The 19716-nt window shown below is 41.2% G+C and overlaps 1 protein-coding gene across 2 annotated transcripts in view; it reads right to left on the reverse strand.

Annotated features, from left to right (window-relative positions):
• Nucleotides 1-19716, reverse strand: part of prkd1 (protein kinase D1) — a 329105-nt gene that overhangs the window by 84433 nt on the left and 224956 nt on the right. For both annotated transcript variants that reach the window (XM_043698044.1, XM_043698045.1), the window contains exon 4: nucleotides 2225-2385. In XM_043698044.1, the coding sequence (XP_043553979.1) occupies nucleotides 2225-2385 (161 nt within the window). The remainder of the gene's footprint in view (nucleotides 1-2224; nucleotides 2386-19716) is intronic.

Here is a 19716-nt window from a genome sequence, read left to right on the forward strand (position 1 = left end):
CTCCCTAGGACCTTACCATTAAGTGTATAAGTCCTGCTAAGATTTGCTTTCCCAAAATGCAGCACCTCGCATTTATCTGAATTAAACTCCATCTGCCACTTCTCAGCCCATTGGCCCATCTGGTCCAGATCCTGTTGTAATCTGAAGTAACCTTCTTCGCTGTCCACTACACCTCCAATGTTGGTGTCATCTGCAAACTTCCTAACTATACCTCTTATGCTCACATCCAAATCATTTATGTAAATGACAAAAAGTAGTGGATCAGCCCCGATCCTTGTGGCACTCCACTGGTCACAGGTCTCCAGTCTGAAAAACAACCATCCACCACCACCCTCTGTCTTCTACCTTTGAGCCAGTTCTGTATCCAAATGGTTAGTTCTCCCTCTATTCCGTGAGATCTAAGCTTGCTTACCAGTCTCCCATGGGGAACCTTGTTGAACACCTCACTGAAGTCCATAGAGAGCACATCTACCGCTCTGCCCTCATCAATCCTCTTTGTTACTTTTATTTAGAATAAATTGCTTTTAGAAATTTGAAAATAGTTGAGTACTTTATTGTTTCTTTAAATCATATAATTGATTAAAAAATTGCATAAATTTGGAAATATATTGCATTTGGTAAGAGACCTGCATAATTATAAGCATCATTAGTAATCCTATGAAAAATCATACTAATACTTGTAAGCCCCAAGTAGTATACAGCAAATCAAGCACTTTGACACTGAGAGGAGCCAATTCCAGGTTCACAATCACTTCGGCTAACAACATTTTGTAGTCTAGAGTGTTTAACCTTTCTGTAACTAGCAACATCAGAGAGCTGAGAAAGTGGACCTGCAAATTTCCTGTTGAGTTGAGGCTGCCTGTTTCTGGAGTGGGCTTAGAATTTCCCCATGCCCAGAGACACAATCAAACAATCTTATTACTGAGAAGATCAGGAATCTTTTACAGGATATTCCCCCCGTCTCAACACACCTTTGATTTTAAATCTCACTCTATTCCCTGCAATTGCAATTCTTCAGAGGATAAATTGTATATCAGGTACAGTATCTTCTGGTGTCTTATATCCAGTTTTAGGCTGTTAAGAAAGAAACTTCAATTCTGCACTGCTTTTTCTGTTTCTTTGAATGTATCCTCATGGCACGAATGGAAGTCATGCTTAAGATGGAAAAGTGTTCATGATTACTGGCTTTTAAACATCTGCATGGATGATGATTGAATGAGGTGAAGCTTTAATTTTCATACTTTAGGGAGCAATATATAACATGTTTTTGATGCTTTTCTAAGGTCTAGACTGTTTACACCTATTTGGATACATTAGTGTGTTCTCATGAGATTGAGACAGAATTTGGGCTTACCTTGCAATAGAATGAATGGATGGATTTTGGTTTGATTATCCTCATACAGGAAATTAAAGGCCAGGAATTAGTCCACAATTCTGATTTGAAAGCATGTAACAGAATTGGGCCAAGCACCGATACGCAGAGCGGTACCAAATTGAAATGGAGAAAGTGTGACAGTGGCATATAAAGGTGACACTTCTCGAAGAAGTGTAAAAGTATCTTTCCATATTTGGAACCTCATCCGCAATTCTCATGTTATTGATGAAGCATCAGGATGGAATATTCTATGAGCTAATAGCAGGGGTAATGCATTTCGATATCCCCTGAACCCGTTGGCTCCGTTGCTAGTTAGATATAGCATCCATTTGAACAAAAAGGTTTAAGCAATAGAGGCCAATTATTCACATGCATGTCTTGGTAAGCCCTCTATTAATTCATTGCTATCATTTCAAATTTTGTAATTTGTTATCATTACTTTCTCAGCTCTTTCCTATTAAATTGCATTAATCAAAGCTTTTTCAGTGAAGCTGTTTTTCTCTCGGGGAAGGGAGGGGGCATTTGAAGTCCCCCACTATAACAACAGGGCTAAAGCTATTTCCACAGTAATCATCTGCTGTGAAGAACATTTGAAAAAATAATTCTGAATCATCGATGTCAGATGTCACATTCTGTCACAGCGCCTGGAATTTATTAAATGCTACAAATTATACTGTAGTGTAAATTAAAAAATGTTGTTTATTCAGTTCGATTAAAATTCAGGATTCAAGCTTTGTGTCAACTCATTGCACATTGTACAAGTGTGCCATGTGTGTTTTCAGGAGATATTGGTGCTGTATTTAATATTTTATTCTAATGATCTGTGGATTTCTGATAAAAACAACCTACCAGCAACATCTCATCTGGTGCAGTTGGCGTCAGGTCATTAGAGACGGACCGTGAAGTGCTCAGCCCTGTCAGTGAAACATTGGAAAGGCGTCTCTTCCTCACACCACTGCAGTTGTTCGGGATTTTGAATGCACATCTTTTGTGGTAGTTGAGACCACATCCTGCAAATATTTAAATTAAAATATATCATTGTAAATAATTGAAAAAGACTTAATTTTGATTTAGTAAGAAAATCAACATCACTCAAATGAATTATCTGATCATGACTTCATTCCATTTGCAAATATTATTGTGTGCAATTTGGTTATCATGTTGCCTATATTGCAAGGAGAAAGTAAGGGCTGCAGATGCCAGAGATCAGAGCCGAGAGTGTGGTGCTGGAAAAGCACAGCAGGTTAGGCAGCATCCGAAGAGCAGGAGAATCGACGTTTCAGGCATAAGCCCTCCATCGGAAATGACATATTCTTGATAAAGAGCTTAGACCCGAAACATTGATTCTCCTGCTCCTCAGATGTCGCCTGGCCTGCTGTGCTTTTCCAGCACCACACTCTCGAGCCTATCTTGCAACAAAGGGCTAATTTGTTTTACTGGATATAGTGAACTTGGTTTAGTGTGAAATCCTGAAAAGGAAATTATAAATGCAAGTTTTTCTTTAAGAAATAAATTCAAACTGGAGTCCTGATACATTATATATTAACTATGTGAAGAGGCCACATTAAGGCCAAATGCATAAAAATAACAGTGCTGAAATTTTGTAATAATTGTTACTTACCATGGCAATATGTTTTTTCATAATTATAACTAATCATTTGCTATTTATTTAGGTAGTTGAAAATCGAATTAAAGAAGTTGCATTAAAGTAGCATAAGAATAACTTATGTTAATTATCTGTCAAAGGAGCATAAAATATTCTCGTCTGACAAAAACAAACACTGGATGGCTGACTGATAAGATCACCCCACACTGCAGCTGGAGGAATTTAAATTCCACTAAGAAATATGGAATAAGATGCTAATCTCATTTCGTAATGGTCATGAAACTATGGGCATCCTTGGTTACTGCAAGGACATCAGCTCTCTCTAGATCCAGAGAAACAGGATAAGAGGTTAGAGAGGGAGATGTTGTTTGGGTGGTGTTAAATGTCACAGGGCAAGGGGTGGTGGTGGTGGGGGAGGGGCGCAGGGGAGGTCAGAAACAACAACAGGCAAGTGTCGCTCCGAGGCTATTCCCCCTGCTCAATGCCAAACCCATTAATCCTACATGAGTTAGTGCTGATTGAGGGAAATCCCTTCTCCCCACAAACTGACAGTCTGCCTGCACCAGTGCTCGTCAGTTCCGTTGGCTCTTTTTCATCTGGCCTCGAGATGAAGTAATTGGAGTCAAGGCAGGATGAGGCCCCTAAGTAGGTGCTAATTGACCACACTTAGAGTCTTTAGTTGGCAGTGGGCCGTGCAGGTGGACCATGGATTTCCCGCCTAGAACTTAATTTCGGATATAGTAGGATGGCTCAGATACCAACCCATCAGATTAACTCTCCTTCCAGTCACCTTCTCTGCCATTTCTCAGGAGGAAAAGATTCTATCCTAGTTCCTAATATGGATGGTGTGCCGCCTAGAGTTGCCACAGTATCTCAGGGAATTGACTGATTTCGAATCGCTGGCTCTGTTTCAAATCAATTTCATTTAGTACAATGATAATACCTGACGTATGATCAACAGTATCCTCAGTGAGAAGTTGGAACATTATTTCCACAAGGACTGTGGGGAGATTGCTTGGTCACTCCCACCAATACCACCATTGACAAATACAGTTGCAATAGGTAGAAACATAAGAATTATAAGCCATTTGGTTGTTTGAGCCTGCTCTATCATTAATTATTATGGCTGTTTATTCGGCTCAATAGCCTGTTCCCACTGCAGTTTCCTTTCTCCATGTTTAACTTGATGCCCAAAATCTTCATAGGATCCAGAGTCAATGCTGAAGATTCCAAGGGTAACTCCTTCCTAACTGTATATTACTATTTCTGCTGCATCTTTCCTGTCTTTGGAACAGAGATGGTGAAGGTGGATGTCAGGGGAATTAGCTGTTAGGTACAATTCCGTGAGCATGACTATGTCAGACTATTGCAACACCAGTTGGTGGGTCAGGTCTCCCAATTCCTGAACAAGCTCCAGAAATTCGAAAATGAGTACGTTTCACAGTCGACAGGACTGGATGCTGTAACTTGCAATCCTTAGGTTGATGTTAGGTGATCTTTCTGATTTGGTTCCATACAATTAAGTGGCTTGCGAGGCCATTACAGGGGGCAGTAAATAATCAAGCACATTGTTGTTGATCTGGAGTCACATATAGGCCATATCAGGTAAAGGTGGCAGATTTCCTCCCCTGAAGGGTTTTTGAGGACCTTATGGGTTCTTATATGATCATTAGAAAGCAGTGATCACAAGATGATTGAATTTACTCTGCAATGTGAGAGAGAAAAGATAGAATCGGAAGTAACGATATTTCAGCTGAATAAAGGTGACAGAGCAGAGATTTATCCTGAGGAAAAAGCAGTATGGTACAGAGAGGATGAGGCAACCATGGCCAACTAGAGAAGTCAGGGATAGCATAAAAGCAAAAAAGAAAGCATATGATGTGGTGAAGGGCAGTGGAAAACCAGAGGATTGGGAAGCTTACAAGGACCAACAGAGAGCAACAAATAAGGAAATAAGGAGGGAGAAGATTAAGTATGAGGGTAAGCTGGCCAGTAATACAAAGGAAGACTGTAAGGTATATAAAGGGCAAAAGAGAGACATAAGTGGGCATTGAGAGTGGAATATGACACAAGAGAGATAGTACTGGGGAACAAAGAAATGGCTGAGGAACTGAGTAATTACTTTGCATCAGTCTGCTGTGTCTCCTGAATTACTCCCAGAAACTCCTGTCATTACTGTTTCACTGTCTTTCCAGTCGTTGGAAGGTACAAGTATTATCCCCAAAATTCAAGAGAGTGAGGGGGCAGATCTGAGTATGGTGGCCATCACCAAGGAGAAGGTGAGAGAAAAACAGAATGGCCTGAAGGTGGATAACTCACCTGGACCAATTGACTACACCCCAGAGTTCTAAGGGAGATAGCTGAAGAGATAATGGTGGTGGGAGTAGTGATCCTAAAGGAATGACTAGAATCAGGGAGGATCCCAGAGGACTGAAAAATCGCTAACATGACACCCCTGTTTAAAAAGGGAATAAGGCAAAAGATGGAAAATTATGGAACAATTAGCCTAAACTTGTTGTGGGTAAGATCCTAGAATCCATTGTGAAGGATGAGATTTCTGAATACTTGGAAGTGTATGATAAAATAGGGCAAAGTCAGCATGGTTTCATCAAGGGGAGGTCATGCCTGACAAATCTGCTAGAATTCTTTGAGGAAGTAATACGCATTTTAAACCAAGGAGAACCAATGGATGTTATCTACCTGGACTTCAAGAAGGCCTTTGACAAGGTGCCACACAGGAGGCCACTGAGTAAGATAAGGGCCCATGGTGTTCGAGGCAAGGTGCTAGCATGGATAGAAGCTGGACTGTCTGACAGAAAGCAGAGTGTGGGGATAAAAGGGTCCTTCTCAGGATGGCAGCTGGTGACAAATGGTGTTCCACAAGGCTCAGTGTTGGGACCACACTTTTCACTTTACACATTAATGGTCTAGATGAAGGAATAGAGGGCATTCTGGCTAAGTTTGCAGATGATACAAAGATAGGTAGAGGGACAGGTAGCATTGAGGAGGTGGGGAGGCTGCAAAAGGATTTGGATAGATTAGGAGAGTGGGCAAAGAAGTGGCAATGGTCATGCTCTTTGGAAGGAAGAATGAGGCATGGACTATTTTCTAAATGAGGAGAAAATTCAGAAATCTGAATTGCAAAGAGACTTGGGTGTTCTAGTGCAGGGTTCTCTCAAGGTAAACTTGCAGGCTGAGTCAGTAGTTAGGAAAGCAAATGCAATTATTTTGAGAGGACTTGAATATAAAAGCAGGGATGTAATTCTGAGGCCCTATAAGACTCTGGTCAGATTTGGAATATTGTGCACAGCTTTGGGTCCCAGATCTCAGAAAGGATGTACTGGCCCTGGAGTGTACTCAGAGGAGATTCATGAGAATGGTCCCACGAATGGACAGCTCAACATATGAGGAGTGTTTGAGGACTCTGGGTCGATACTCAGAGTTCAGAAAAATGAGGGGGGATCTAATTGAAACTTACAGAATAGTGAATGGCCTGGACAGATTGGATGTTGGGAAAATGTTTTCATTGGTAGGAGAGACTAGGACCAGAGGGCACAGCCTTAAAGTAAAGGGAAGACCTTTTAGATGGAGATAAGGAGAAAATTCTTCAGCCAGAGAGTGGTGAGTCTATTGAATTCCCTACCACAGAAGGCTGTGAAGGCCAGGTCATTGAGTTTATTTAAGACCGAGATAGATAGGTTCTTGATTGTAAAGAGGATCAAGGGTTATTGGGAGGAAGTGGGAGAATGGAGTTGAGAAATATATCAGCCATGATTGAGCAGATTTGATGGGCCAATTGGCCTAATTTCTGCTCCTCTGTCTAATGGTCATTAATCATGAGACAAGCATTTTATACCAGATTTATGAATTGAATTGAAATTCCACCAGTTGCCACAGTGAGATTTGAACTTACATCCTACAGTGTCTGTTGGGTCTGCGGATTACTAGCCCAGTGTGCCACCATTCCCACTGTGGCTCCAGCACTCTTTACTGCAAGCTCAAATGGTCACACACACACACACACACCATTGCACAAGAGCACAGAGGGAAGTGCAGTAAATGCAGACCTTGCTAGCAATGCTGACATCCTAAGAATGAATGCAGGGTGTAAATGGAAATATTGGCATCAGATTAAATAAAACAGCTTGATTTCTTTCAAATTAAATTTTAATGGCTTGAGAAATGGATGATCAATTTATAATTAATTATGAAATATCACTGAAGCGAGGCAGTGTGAGCTCAAAGTTCTCCACCCATTCATAACTCTTTCTAATTTTCATGAACCCTGAAGTACGGTGTACATCCTGGTTTTAATAGCATTCTTTTTCCTCTCAGTTTTTTCAGATACACGAATTTGTCTAAAAAAAGTGAGTGAGCAGATTTAATTAACAGTTTGAAAGCCTTGTCACTATTTAAAATTGTGGTCCAGAAATTATTACAATGGTACGTCTCACAGTTAGTGACATACATTGCACATTTACTTCATATTTAGCTAGCAGGACATTGTGTTGCAAAATGCTGGAATATCAAAAACAATAATGGTGCAATGATATTAATGTCACACTTGGAACCACGTGATGGCACCCACCCAATTGTCTATCATCTTTAACAATGAAGATAATAATCAGGTGAATTTGAATCTAAGCACATACATATAGATAAATGATCTTGTAGCAGAGTTGCCTTGGTTCATGAGAAAATATTGAATGAATGACAGAGTAAGGGTATAAAATGCAGTGTAGAAGAGCCTGTAATAAGCATAACAGCAGAACCTATCTTATAAGTATCGAATGCTTGACAAAAAAAATGTTTCATCAACTTTGCCTTCTCCTATTTTGACAATTGAAATGAAAACAGATTTTTGTGCTGATTCACAGGATGTAGGCAGCATTGGTTAGGCCAGCATTTATTGCCCATCCTTAATTGAGAAGATGGTGGCGAGCTGCTTCCTTGAACCATTGCAGTCCATGTGGGATAGGGACAGTCAGCATGCTGTTTGGAAGGGAGTAGACAGGCAGGAGGCAGGAGGCTGGAGGAACACAGCAAGCCAGACATCATTAAGAGGTGCAGAAGTTGACGTTTTGGGTATAACCCTTCTTCAGGAAGGGAGTACTAGGATTTTGTTCTAGCACCAGTCAAGCAATAGCAATATATTTCCAAGTCAGGGAATTTGAAGGTTGTGGTGTTCCCATGTATCTTGTCCTTCTAGATATGTCATGGGGTGGAACAGTTTTGCCTAAGGAATCCAGGTGAGTTGTTGCAGTGTATTCTAGAGATGGTACATACTGCTGTCACTGTGGGAAGACGATGGACGAAGTGAATTTTAAAGGTATTAGATATAGAATGGATCAAGAAGCAGCTTTTTCCTGGATGATGTCAAATGACTTGAACATTTTTGGATCCTGTACTCATCCAGGTACTGAAGTATTTACTTATTGAGTTTTCCATCATATCCCTGACTTGTGACCTTGTTGATGGCACCAGGCTTTGTAGACTCAGGAGGTGAGTTACTCACTGAAGGATTCCTAGCCTCTGATCTGCTTTTGTGGCAATTATATTTATATGGCTAGTCCAGTTCAGTTTCTGATCAATCTTTGACAGTTGACAGTGGGGGATTAAATGATGACATTGAAATCAAAGTGGCAATGGCTGGATTCTGACTTGTTGAAGATGGTCATTGCTTGGCACATCTGGCAACAGTTCACATGGGTCTGGCCAAAGTGAGGCAAACTAACCTTGTGGATATCTTCAAATTTGAGGCCTAGAACATTAATATCTGGATCAAGATGAATATCTTAGTTGCTGTATGAGTTGGATAGTCTGCTCAGTGTGTCAGAGAATTATCCTGGTAACTGGCAAATATCTCTGGTACCTGGCTTATATCTCACATCAATATCATCGTCTTTGTGATCTTTGACCAATTTGATAGTAGCACATGTGGTATGTTTAGTTAGCATGGGTGTAGTTTGAACTGTAGTTTGAATGATTGTCACAATTTGGAGGTCTGTGCATGATGGTAGTCTGGCTGTAGGTGATGAGTTTTGGATGCTAAGGTCAGCTTCCGTATTAGACTGAAGTGTGATTTTGCTCAGCATAGAATGCATGATCTGTTATGCATTATGAGACAATCTCTCATTGTACATACCATGGAATGCCACTTTCTGAGATATATCTGTTTCAGAATGTGCCGCGGTAATACGTTGGCATGAGCAACAGTATTAATTTTAGCGTTTAATTTGTGCCATCCTGCCTTTTCAGTTCACATGATACCAATAAATATACCAAACAAAAATACCTAAAAAGCTTCTGATCACCTTATAGAGTTGATATAGTGAGTGAGGTTACCAAAATGGGAAGCTTGGTCATCTTTTGAAACTTTATTTTCACATAGCTATCTCTAAAATTCATTAACATATTTATGTTTGTATACGTTCTTAACGCTTCCCTTGCTGGCAATATTATGTTGATGTACTGACTTGATGGTCATCTGTGTTTTGTTCTAGGGTTTGGCTTGGATTTGGAAACAAATTTCCTGACCATATGTGCTCAATGGCCCTGCGTACCATTGGCTTTACAGATGAAAAAGAAATCAATGTTGGCAGATGTTACAAACTGCATTAGTTACATATTCTGTTGGTTTGGTGCACATTGCAGTCATAGTGTTGGTTTAGAAGTTGGCTGCATCTAAAGCATGTAGTTGATGTTTACTTACTACTGCCACTATGGTTTCATACTTGCATCTATTCTCCATTAAATCAATGGTTTGACCCCTTTTCTTGCTCAAACATTCCTTCCTAAAAGCTTTAATTGGTGTACAGGCAATGACAAAGTCAATGAGCATCTCTTGACAGTTCCTTTCGGAAACTTTATACTCATGTCCTATGCTGATACATCTTCTGACAAACTGCTCAATAGGTTCTCGGGGTTGCACCTGTATGACATGAGTTACAGTCTGTTAATCTTGAAGCTTATTCTTTTCTTGTCCTGACCATTGATATTTTCTGGATCTTTCTGATCATCTGTAGAAAGACTAGTTGATTTAATTTTGTGAAGCCCACCCTTGCCAATAACAAGCAAGGTTTTTTGAGCTCTTTTATTGGGATCATTGGTCGCTTGTTCTGTAAAGTAGGAATGTGGATATCAATGCCACAGTAATAATTCCATAAGGGCATCATTAGATGTCCAATCATCATGACTGTTATGCTAACTATGATTCAGCCTTAAAAACTTTGCATTGTATCATCCTCAGCCATGCCATCCTGTGTAAATGTTTTATTTCTGTGTAAATTTAAATTGCTATTCCACTGGTCTTGGTCCCTCACAAATGGCTTTTTCTTTGCACTTGATATCTTTAAAACCATTGCATTAAGAATTGCAGATTTGTAGTTAGCGAACTGCAGGCTTGCAGCAGCAGGTTTCTACCTCTACATTTTGTTTGCACCCAAGGAATAATAATAATGTCACACAGGCTTGTTTTTATTCCCTTACTGACTTGGACAATGAAAATGATGAAACCTACTAAGGTTCAGACAAGAGAATGTCTTCTTAGTGTAGAAAATTGCTTTTTCTTCTTTACATTCTTTAAGTTTCATTTCTTCTAGGGTGACTTTGAACTGTACTTTTGAGACCTTTAACTAATTTTAAAAAAAGGATCAGTATATTTTTGTGTTTCTTATTTTTAAGAGAGAGAGAGAGGTAGCAGTGTACCTTCAGTCCAGGTCTTTGGCCTATTGTTTTCATTCTACTTGTAACTTCATCGCCTCTACTTTTAAGACATGATACAAAATTTCTGTCATCTCGAAATAAGTTACATGATATACAAAAGGAAATTAGCTCTGTATTTTTCCCCATCAATGCCCTATCCAGAGACCTTTACAGCTACCTGTACTCACAGAAACTAATGTTACTAAAGTAGGGGAATGGGTCTGGGTGGGTTGCTCTTCGGAGTGTCAGCGTGGACTTGTTGGGCTGAAGGGCCTGTTTCCACACTGTAGGGAATCTTAAAAAAAAAAGTCTTGAAGTCTTTTTTAAAAATGGTAATAGCTGCTACCATGATGTGGATTTTGTTTGAAACTTAACTTCTGATAGATGGGTGGAAATGATGTGCCTCAGGCTTGCTCTCAATCTGTTGCCTATCATGGGGCACTGTAATACACAACATTTGGTATCGTGTGCAGACAGATGTCTTACAGATAACTATCCTCAGCACCATACGATGGTGCTGGTCTGTCTCACTGACTGCTACTTCTCCCTCTGGAGGCTGTACAGCAGATTGCTGTTCTTGCTGATATCATTGTAACTGTTATCTCCCTCAACACTGACATTGCATGTCCAACAAGACCACAAGGAATCTTCCAAGTGCAGGTTCCATGTCAGATACATGAGCCGGTAATCAGTGGGGAATACCAGAACTGAGTAGCACATTGGGAATGGTATTCCTGATCCCTCATAGCAATCAAAATAAAGTGACATGCTATGCCCTGACACAATATATTTTGAAAGCTTTGCTAGGAGGCCAATGTCTTGTTTCAATATGGAGCTCAGAGCTATGTGACTTTAGCTAGACTTTATTCTCCCTGCATTGGGTAATAATTAGTATAGATTGAGGGTTGGTAAGACATAGAAGGCAGACACAGTCAGGATTAATGGGTGTTTTTTCAAGTTGAAAAGACATAAATCTAAAATGCTAATGCAACATTAGGGAAGCGAAATTCAGGCATATATTCAACATAATAATGATGCTGATAAAAATAGTTTCCCTTGGACATCATAAACTATGTCCTTGCAAACTTACAGTTCACTGTGTAAGTGTAACATTCCAGAAGCATTTATCATACAGTAGCAGGTACAAGAAGAAATGACAAACCCAGATGAGACTATGAAGGCTGCATTTGCATAGTTTTATGTATTTGACATTACAGGAGGCCAATGGGTGCAGATGGAAGTATTATAAAATTAGTGGATGCTTGTCTAATAAAGTACCACTAGCACAATCCCACTTGCAAAGAATCATACTCTGCTCCTGAAGAGAAAACAGAAACTTACTCTGCCCATTCCATATGCAATGACACTCATTTTGTATTATTGTTGTATAGGTGAGTGTTGGACAAAAATGGCAATGTTTCAGCTTTGTGCCCTTGTAAGAGAGTGGCAAGCTCTCCATGGGGTGAACAATGATTCCCCATTCTTCACGATGTCTTTGTGCCCTGTTGAATGTTCAGACTCGACGCTTTCCCATTCACTCCCTGGATCTTTGTTAATGAGTTTTCAAAATATTTAGATGTATTCTCGGTGAAGTCCATCAGATTGGACAACGCATTAACGTGACGCTCTTGTTGAAGAAGGAGGGAGACAGAAAGCAGGAAATTATAGGCGAGTTAGCTGAACATCTGTCATGGTCAGGGTTTATTGTTAAATAAGAAATAGCAGGACATTTAGAAAAACCCAACACAATCAAACAGAGTAAACATGCTTCTGTGAAAGCAAAATCAGGTTGATTAATTTTGAAGGATATAACAAGGATATAACAAGAAAAAAGGAGAACTGATAGATGTAACATTTTAAAATTCCATAAGGCATTTGATGAGGTGCCATATAAAAGATTACTTCATAAGACTGGAGCTCCCTGCATTGGGGTAATGTATTAGTAAGGATTGAGGATTGGTTAAAATAGTGAAGGCAGAGAGTCAGAATTAATGGGTGTTTTTCAGGTTGAAAAGACATAATTAGGGATTTGAGGACCTAGATTATTTATTTTCTATTTAATGAATTTGAGGAGGGGGGCATTTATGTATCTGTTGATGCATAAATACATTAACACATGATAAGAACACATGATAAGAATTAAAGGAATTTGTAAAGGGGCATGGATAAACTAAGTGAGTGGACACAAACATGCCTGATAGAGGTTAATACAGGACAGTGTGAGCTTTATTTCCAGTCATGCAGTTACAGAATTTTAGTGAAAACCAATCTGCAGCAGACACAGATCCGAAAATAACAGGTAACATATCAGATTCAAATCTGCAAGGTGTGTACTCCAATTTTTTTTTACTAAATTCAGAATTTGTTCACAATTATTAATCTTGCTAAAATCAATTTAATTTAACACAATACAAAAATAAATCCAGGACTGTCATGTTGTTGAGAGGCAACAGGGTGTTTTCTATTATCTCCCAATTTTTCCTATTTTTATGCAAGTAGGAGATTTGATTTCTTGTTTGCTATGGTTTAATGTTAATTTGAAAATCAACTGAAAGCAATTTAGTTAAATAAAACACAAAACAAGTATAATTGTAGTGTTCTTGCTGAAGTCACATTTAGAGAAGGAGTGCATGACTGTACAGGAATGGCAAAAAGATGAGTTTGCTCCATTTCTTTGGCTTAAGAGTTCAAATTGGAATATACAATTCATTACCTATAGCCTTCAAATTACTTTCTTCTCAAATAACTACATAATTTGCCCTAATATTAACTTAATGAATAATAATGCATATTGGTTACTGTAAAGTTATTGATTTTAATTTGTTCATGGGATCTGGGTATCACTGGCTGTGCGGGAACTGAACCCGGGTCTCTGGCGCTGTGAGGCAGCAGTGCTAACCACTGTGCCACCGTGCTGCCCATACAATTTGTCCTAATATTAACTTAATGAATAATAATGCATATTGGTTACTGAAAAGTTATTGATTTTAATTTGTTCATGGGATCTGGGTATCACTGGCTGTGCTAGTGTTTATTGTCTTGGCTGGCTAGACCTTTTCAAAAGGCAATTTACAATCAACAACATGGCTGTGGGTCTGGAGTCATATGAAGGACAGACCAAGTAAAGGACATTTCCATCCACAAAGGACATTAAAGTTGCTGAGATTTTCCTGCACATCCAAACACATCATCTATTGTGTCCGTTGTTCTACATTGGGGAGATAGGATGCCAACTCGTGAAATGTTTCAGAGAGCATCTCTAGGACACAGGCACCAAACAACCCACTGCCATGTGGCCAACCACGTCAACTCCCTCTCCCAATCTACCAAGTCCTGGGCCTCCTCCACTGCCAAATCCTAGCCACACAATGCTTGGAGGAAGAACGCCTCTTCTTCTGTCTTGGGACAGTCCAACCACATGGCATCAATGTTGATCTCACCAGTTTCCTCATCTCCCCTCCCACCACCTTATCCCAGATTCAACCCTCCAACTCAGCACCACCCTCTTGAACTGTCCAACCTGTCCATATTTCTTCCCACCTATCGGCTCCACCCTTCGCTCTGACCTATCACCATCTCCCCCCATCTGTACCTACCCATCACTTTCCAAGCTATCTTTCTCCCAGCCCTACCCTCTCCTATTTATCTCTCAGCTCCCTTCCCCAACACCCCCATTCCCACAGCCCCGTACATTCCTGAGGAAGAGCTTTTGCCCAAAGCGTCAACTCTCCTGCCCCTCAGCTGCTGCCTGACCTGCTGTGCTTTTCCAGTGCCATACTTTTTGACTCTAATCTGCAGCATCTGCTGTCCTCATTTTCTTCTGATGGGCATTTATGACAATTAAAAATGATAACATGGACACCATTATTCTAGATTTTGTTTGAAAACAATTTCACCAGCTTCCATCTGAATAGAGTTGATATTTAAGAATATAATAGAAGCAGCTTCTATCTGAAATGAGGAAATGTGCCTATTACAGAAAATCTGCCAGATACTCAGAATTTGTTCGACATCCAAGGAACAGCACATATTGTAGATATGGGAGCCCAATTTTCAAGGGGCTTTGACTCAATGACTTTTATTTATTGACAACTAGTTCTTGGCTCCTTGCATCCACTTGAAAACAAAGTGAAAGGACTCCATCTTTTGGTGCATATGGTTAGTTCATGTTAGTATAAAAACACCTTGCAATGTCATTTCCAGCACTGAACAACAAAAAAACTCAAAAAAAATTTCCAATTTCACAAGTCTTTTCATTAGAAAATTGTGTGATTTAATGTAATAATCTAAAAGAAATTAATGCTGCAACAAAATTTAAATAAATATAGCTGGCAGCAACATTGGTATGAAGGAAGACTCCATAATAGATGATCTATTGAAGATGTTCATCACCATACGTGTGAAATGATTTGAGGATCTGCAAAATCCTGTAAATAAACCATTGGTTTGTCCGCACTCATGGTTGCAAAAGGAAATGGTTCACTTGCCTGAACATGTTGTCACTTAAAACAAAAGTTTAGCCACATAAAGATTTCGACATGCAGTACTCATCCTGTTAACTTCATCAGTATTATCAGATTAGGGACAGACTTTGCTTGGGGGAAGTTTTAAACAGTTATTGTCAGCCTTAACAAAACAACCATCAACACTGGCACCCAATAAATGTTACTCTGCAATCTTACTGTCTGAACTTAGCCAGTGATCATAGAACCTGCTAAGCCTTCTTGTCATCAAAATGCATTGACCTCTTTGGGATTCCTACTGCAGCCATTTATTAGCAAAAGTAATAATTCTTTGACCAGTTTATGCTTTCTGCAGAGGAATTAGTTCAGTAGAGTACTGTATGCTATGTACAGTTGATACTTGCTTCACCCAAAATGCAGATTTTTGGAGAAAAGCATTAAGGCTGACTGTAAACACTCCACATTCCCCAACTGGCTAAAGGAGAGTGAACTTAAAATTACAGAGATTAAAACCTTGAGAAAAGAATTCTACTTAGTGAATTTTGTTCACACTTGATCTAGGTTTTTCTGCAATCATTAATATAAAATAATTAGGGGCGAGATCACGTAGTATTGATCATTTGCCACTAGATGCTAATGGCATGCTTTCACTATTCTTTTCCCAAGTGTTTGGACACACATTTGTAAGAAGTGCGTGTAAGTGTGAATGAGTGAAGGGGAGGGGGCTGGGGTTGTATTTGGGTGACATTTTGGTCCCACAGATCCCCAAGATGATTCAAGAGGCAGGTTCGGAGTTGTGGACCAGATACTTTATAGCGTCTGTTGTGTCTGAAGGTTTGGCAAAATGGGGTCTAAGTTGCATAGTCTGACTCACACAAGGTGTGAGCATTTTTCTGACACCATCAAGGTGGCCTTTAGGAGCATGACACAAGATTTTCAGGGAGGCTGGCAATGGCATTCCTCATGGAGTAAAGCTGATTTGTGCCAGGGCTCCTCCCCTTTGTTGACTTCAACACTTCAGCTAAAGTCTTGCCATAGGGAACACTCAAATAGGTGTCCAACAGCAGGGAATCTCCTACACTGGGAGAAAGTGAGGACTGCAGATGCTGGAGACCAGAGTTGAAAAATGTGGTGCTGGAAAAGCGCAGCAGGCCAGGCAGCATCAGAGGAGCAGGAGAATCGACGTTTCAGGCACAAGCCCTTCTTCAGGAAACTCCTACACAGCACTATTTCAACAGATGCTGAAAATGTGTTGCTGGAAAAGCGCAGCAGGTCAAGCAGCATCCAAGGAGCAGGAGAATCGAAGCAGCATCCAAGGAGCAGGAGAATCGACGTTTCAGACATGAGCCCTTCTTCAGGAATCCCCGAAACGTCATGCCCAAAACGTCAATTCTCCTGTTCCTTGGATGCTGCCTGACCTGCTGCGCTTTTCCAGCAACACATTTTCAGCTCTGATCTCCAGCATCTGCAGTCCTCACTTTCTCCTATTTCAACAGATGGCCAACCACTTTCAACTTAGTCACTGATCAATTTCAGCTTCTTTGTCTTGGTTCGTAGAAGTGCCCTTTATTTTAAGAATTAATAGGGAGGGAGGCAGGCTGTGAGGAAAGCCTCAGTTTAGACTTGAAGGGTTCTGATCAGTCCATGTAGTTACCATTCACCTTGGGATGCAACATGAGTGGAAGGTTGTGCAGAGGCAAAACAGAAGGGGACATGCTGCTTTGAGAGAGAACAGAGCAGAGGAGAGATCTTTAACAAAGCCTCATTCTCACAAGGTCCTCTGGAAGCTTTTCTCTTACCCCACTGTGAGCATCTAATTTACAAAGGAGGTATGCAGGAAAAGTGTTCAATCTCTCGTAGACAAACCTTAAGCCTCAGAGCAGGGCAAGGATAGTACTGCCTGAGGTTGTCAACGTGACTGCAGCTCTGAACTATTGGGATCCTCCCAGGTTGAAATGGATGATATCTGTAACATCTCCCTCCTCGCCACCACTGCTGACCCAGAGAGGAGACAGATTCTCACTACATCAGGAAAGGGGAATTTATTGTGTTCCCTCTGAACAGAGCAAAGTGGGAAAAAGTGTACACATGGTTCACCAGAATAGGGAGCTCCCCCATAGTGCAGGGTATCATCAAAGAGCACGAACGTGAGTAAGCATTATGGCCACAATAGATTATAACCACAAAGCTTTTCATTTTCTGAAGATGCAGTTAGTGTGTGACCATGCTCAGCATATCAGGTGATTGAATGTCCTATCTCACGGATAGCAATCATGATGCTTTTAATCTGTACCAGTGCACTATTTTCTCAATATTAGTGGCACTATGTCGAACCAGAAAGTGGTTACTGGGAAACATGATGTAACCTCTGACCACCTGGCTCACGAATGGCAGTACCTATAAACTGTGAGATGCGTGCATGTTGTACATGTGTGATCATGAGATGAGGCTACGCTGTTAGTAGATGATTTGTGCTTGATAAAGATTGTTGGTGGGTAAGTGGAGATTGATGAACGGAGCTCAGTATGAGGCTGATTTTTTTTACAAGGACACATTTGAGGATATATTCACTGACTGTGACTCCCTATGTGAGGTCCCATTAAATCTCTTCTTGCCCCAGTTCAGGTTTTCAGTGATTGCAATGGTGGAGATTGTCATCCTCTCCCACTACCTTCTCAGACTATAGAGGTTGTCCACCTAGAACACTGCATATAAGGACTTTGGAACATATTGTCAGTAGGTTGCTCTGGTTTTACTCATCCCTCTGCTTAGAATATTTTGGAACTGATTTAAGAAGATATTCTTTCAATCAGAATGCACTCTCCCTTTAAGAGACTCAGGCTGACTTTAAGTTAAATGAAGGTAGCCCTCTGAAGACGGTATAGCCTCTTGACAGAGTTGGAATGTTGACCCATTTAGTTTCTTGACAGAGCATTAAGCATTGGCCCATGGGCTACCATCAATTAAATTCCCGAGCAGTCCAACATTGGTCTTCTGCCTGCATCAGAATAGATAGGGTTAAACTGCACATCACAATCCTTGGGACATATTTTGAGTTTTATCCGATTTCCTGCTATCCAATTTTCAGCAGACTACAATTCAACCTGCAGGCGACACCACCGCAACCGCCCCCCCCCTCCCCCCGCCTGCAAATATTGATCCATGTTCTTCAGATATCCTAATCCTCATGACAATCTCTGACTGTACCCCACCATATCTTGTTCTCTCCCTCCCTGTGCCCAGAAGTGACCATAGCCATAGGCTTTCTCACCTGACAGCATGACCATTGGATGCTGTTCTATTTGGTTGGACTCCTATATTCTTCCTCTTTCTTTGTTTCCAGGTCTCTACAAGTCATGATTGGAGTCAAGATTAGAGTGGTGTTGGAAAAGCACGGCAGGCCAGGCAGCATCCGAGGAGCAGGAACATCAACGTTTTGGGAAAAAGCCCTTCATCAGGAATGAGGCAGGGACCCTCTGGGGTGGAAAGATAAATGTGAGGGGTGTAGCATAGAGTACAATAGGTGCAAAGGGGTGGGGATGAAGGTGAGAGGTCGGAGAGGAGGGTGGAGCGGATAGATGGGAAGGGAGATTGGCAGGTAGGACAGGTCATGAGGATGGTGCTGTGCTGGCAGATTGGAATTGGGGTAAGGTGGGGGGAGGGGAAATGAGGAAATTGATGAAGTCCACATTGATGCCCTGGAGTTGAAGCATTCCGAGGTAGAATATGAGGCGTTCTTTCTCCAGGCGTCAGATGGTGAGGGAGTGTTGGTGGAGGATGCCTAGGACCTGCATGTCCTCGGCAGAGTGGGAGGGGGAGTTAGATTAGATTAGATTAGATTACTTACAGTGTGGAAACCGGCTCTTCGGCCCAACAAGTCCACACTGACCCGCCGAAGTGCAACCCCCCCAGACCCATTCCCCTACATTTACCCTTGCCCCCAACATTAAAATGTTTGGCCATGGGGTGGTGGGGTTGATTGGTGCGGGTGTCCCGGAGATGTTCCCTAAAGGGTACTGCGAGGAGGCATCCAATCTCCCCAATGTAAAAGAGACCGCATCGGGAGCAACGGATACAATAAATGACATTGGTGGATGTGCAGGTGAAACTTTGATGGATGTGGAAGGCTCCTTTCGGGCTGAAAAATGTGTTGCTGGAAAAGCGCAGCAGGTCAGGCAGCATCCAAGGAGCAGGAGAATCGACGTGTCAGGCATAAGCCCTTCTTCAGGAATGCCCGAAACGTCAATTCTCCTGCTCCTTGGATGCTGTCTGACCTGCTGCACTTTTCCAGCAACACATTTTTCAGCTCTGATCACCAGCATCTGCAGTCCTCACTTTCTCCAAGTCTCCTTTAGGGCCTTGGGTGGAGGGGAGGGGGAAGGTGTGGGTGCAGGTTTTGCAATTCCTGTGAAGGCAGGGGAAGGTGCCAGGAGTGGAGGGTGGATTGTTCTGGGAGGGATGTGGACTTGACCAGGTGGGGAGGGAAATATATCCCTGATGGTGGGGTCCGTTTATAGGTGGCGGAAATGTTGGCTGATGATGTGGTTTATGTGAAGGTTGGTAGGGTG

This window comes from Chiloscyllium plagiosum, chromosome 10, assembly GCF_004010195.1.
Source record: "Chiloscyllium plagiosum isolate BGI_BamShark_2017 chromosome 10, ASM401019v2, whole genome shotgun sequence".
NCBI lineage: Eukaryota > Metazoa > Chordata > Chondrichthyes > Orectolobiformes > Hemiscylliidae > Chiloscyllium > Chiloscyllium plagiosum.